Consider the following 2,179-nt stretch of genomic DNA (forward strand, 5'->3'; position numbering starts at 1 on the left):
CTGTGGTGGAGTCCCCACCCCTGGAGGGGTTTCCAAGCCGTGGAGATGTGGGGTGAGGGACACGGGGCAGTGGGGACCTGGCAGGGATGGGTCAGTGGTTGGACTTGATGATCTTAAAGGTCTTTTCCAACCAAAGCAGTTTGTGATATATAAGTGATTGTTCTTCAGGAACAGTATATTTTATGTTAGATTTCTGTCAGGGTCTAAAAAACCATGGCAAATATGGAGATGGCCACTTTTGGTCTCTTCTTTACTAACCTGTTAGTCCAGAGGCAAATCCCAACATACCCTATCCTGGAAATGTTCATATACATCACAGATCATGGCGTGGGTGGGAAGGGACCTTCCCAGGTCACCTAGTCCAGCTCCATGCACTGAGCAGGGACATCCCCAGCTAGAGCAGGTTGCTCAGAGCTTCATCCTGAAGGTTGTCATGACTTGCTCAGTAAATTTTCCTGTTTTCTTCCTCAGTAAAATTTCCTGTAATCATGGAAAAGACCCGTGCTTTGCCTTCTGATGTTCCTCACCAACAAACCTCCTGCTGCTTTTGCCTTGTTCCACCTTCTTGGCCAGGCTGCCTCAGCCCAGCTCATTCCTCAGTGCCAAAGGAGTTTTGTGCCCTGTGCTCATGTCCTTTCTCTCTTTGGGCAGGTTCTCTACTCGGACAGTTTCCGGAAGCAAGTCCAAGGCAAGGCCGCCTACGTGCTGGACACGCCCGAAATGCGGCGCGTGAGGGAGACCCAGAGACACATCTCCACAGTAAGGGCACTGAGAGATGCATTTTTAACTTTAAAAAGGGATTTAACCCACACCCCAACCTCCCTCCCAAGGCACTGTGGGGTTGGCAGCTCAATGGACACAGGCTGGGCTGGGTTGCCCAGTTTGTTATGTGCTGGACGCCAGAGCGACTCCAGGACTGGGCTCTCTCCTTGCTCCTTGGGCTGGAGAAAAGCAAAGTTCAGCAGAGCCTGGGACCCCTCTGCTGGGACCCACCCCAACCCCACCCAACAAACGTCTCCTTTTCCCCTCGCAGGTGAAATACCATGAGGATTTTGAGAAGAGCAAGGGCAGTTTCACCCCCGTGGTGACCGACCCCATCACGGAGCGGGTGAAGAAGAACATGCAGGACTTCAGTGACATCAGCTACAGGGGCATCCAGCGGCGCGTGGTGGAGATGGAGAGGAAACGTGTGGACCAGGACCAGGAGAACCTCACAGGCAAGCAGCACCCAGGCTCTGGGACACCTCCAGCACCCCAAGCTGAGCTGGGAGGGGTGGGTTGATTTGAGCTCAGCCACAGCAGCTCACACTTGTTGGAGCTGACATATTCAATCCAAGTCCATTTTGAACATGATGTTCTGCCCAACTGCCTATTGCAATGCTAAATGTACATTTCTTTCCTGTGTTTTTAAAGCTCATCTCTTTTCTTACTTATATATTTAAGGTTCATCTAATTTAGAATCAGAGAATCCTTTAGGTTGGAAGGGACCTCCAAGATTATCAAGTCCAACCCTTGAGCCATTAGGGCTCTAAAGTCCTCTGCTAAAACAGATCAGAATCTGTCAGGGTTGGAAGGGACCACAAGGATCCCCCAGTTCCAACCCCTCTGCCATGAGCAGGGACACCTCCCACTAGATCAGGCTGCCCAGAGCCTCCTCCTTATATTCTTAACTTCATTCCTAGGGAAATACCTGACCTCACTTGGTGTAGATTAAATTTTTTAAAAGCCCTGATCTGTGCTGTAGATTTGGGAAATGCACATTTATGAACTGCTGCCTGCCCTTTTATGATGGATTTTCACTGCTCGAGCTCTCTAGGAGCTGTTTGAGCTCCAGCTTCTCCTCAGGAAACACCCTTTCTCTCTGGCAGGTCTCCGTGTCTGGCGCACTAACCCCGGCTCAGTCTTTGACTACGACCCAGCAGAGGACAACATTCAGTCCAGGAGCTTACACATGATCTCTGGTTTGTCCCCTGGGCTCTGCTGCTTGTGCAGGATCCCATCTCTAGAACTGACAGCACGGGGATGATGAAGTGCAGTGTCCTGGCCTGGAGCAGCACCAGGGTGCCCAGCAGGAGCAGGGCAGGGATCCTGCCCCTGGACTGGGCACTGGGGAGGCCACAGCTTGAGCACTGGGGTCAGGTTTGGGCACCACAGGATCAGAAAGACCTTGAGGGGCTGG

At 51.9% G+C, this 2,179-nt stretch overlaps 1 protein-coding gene across 1 annotated transcript in view; it reads left to right on the top strand.

Annotated features, from left to right (window-relative positions):
* LOC103773947 (nebulin-like) overlaps positions 1–2,179 on the top strand; it is a gene marked incomplete at its 5' end in the record, with an annotated part of 7,760 nt that overhangs the window by 4,249 nt on the left and 1,332 nt on the right. Inside the window, 3 exons of the mRNA XM_008941330.1 lie at positions 652–759; positions 1,034–1,217; positions 1,869–1,961. Coding sequence (XP_008939578.1) covers positions 652–759; positions 1,034–1,217; positions 1,869–1,961 — 385 coding nt within the window. The remainder of the gene's footprint in view (positions 1–651; positions 760–1,033; positions 1,218–1,868; positions 1,962–2,179) is intronic.

Source organism: Merops nubicus, unplaced genomic scaffold (genome assembly GCF_000691845.1).
Source record: "Merops nubicus isolate BGI_N331 unplaced genomic scaffold, ASM69184v1 scaffold16965, whole genome shotgun sequence".
NCBI classification, from domain to species: Eukaryota; Metazoa; Chordata; class Aves; order Coraciiformes; family Meropidae; genus Merops; species Merops nubicus.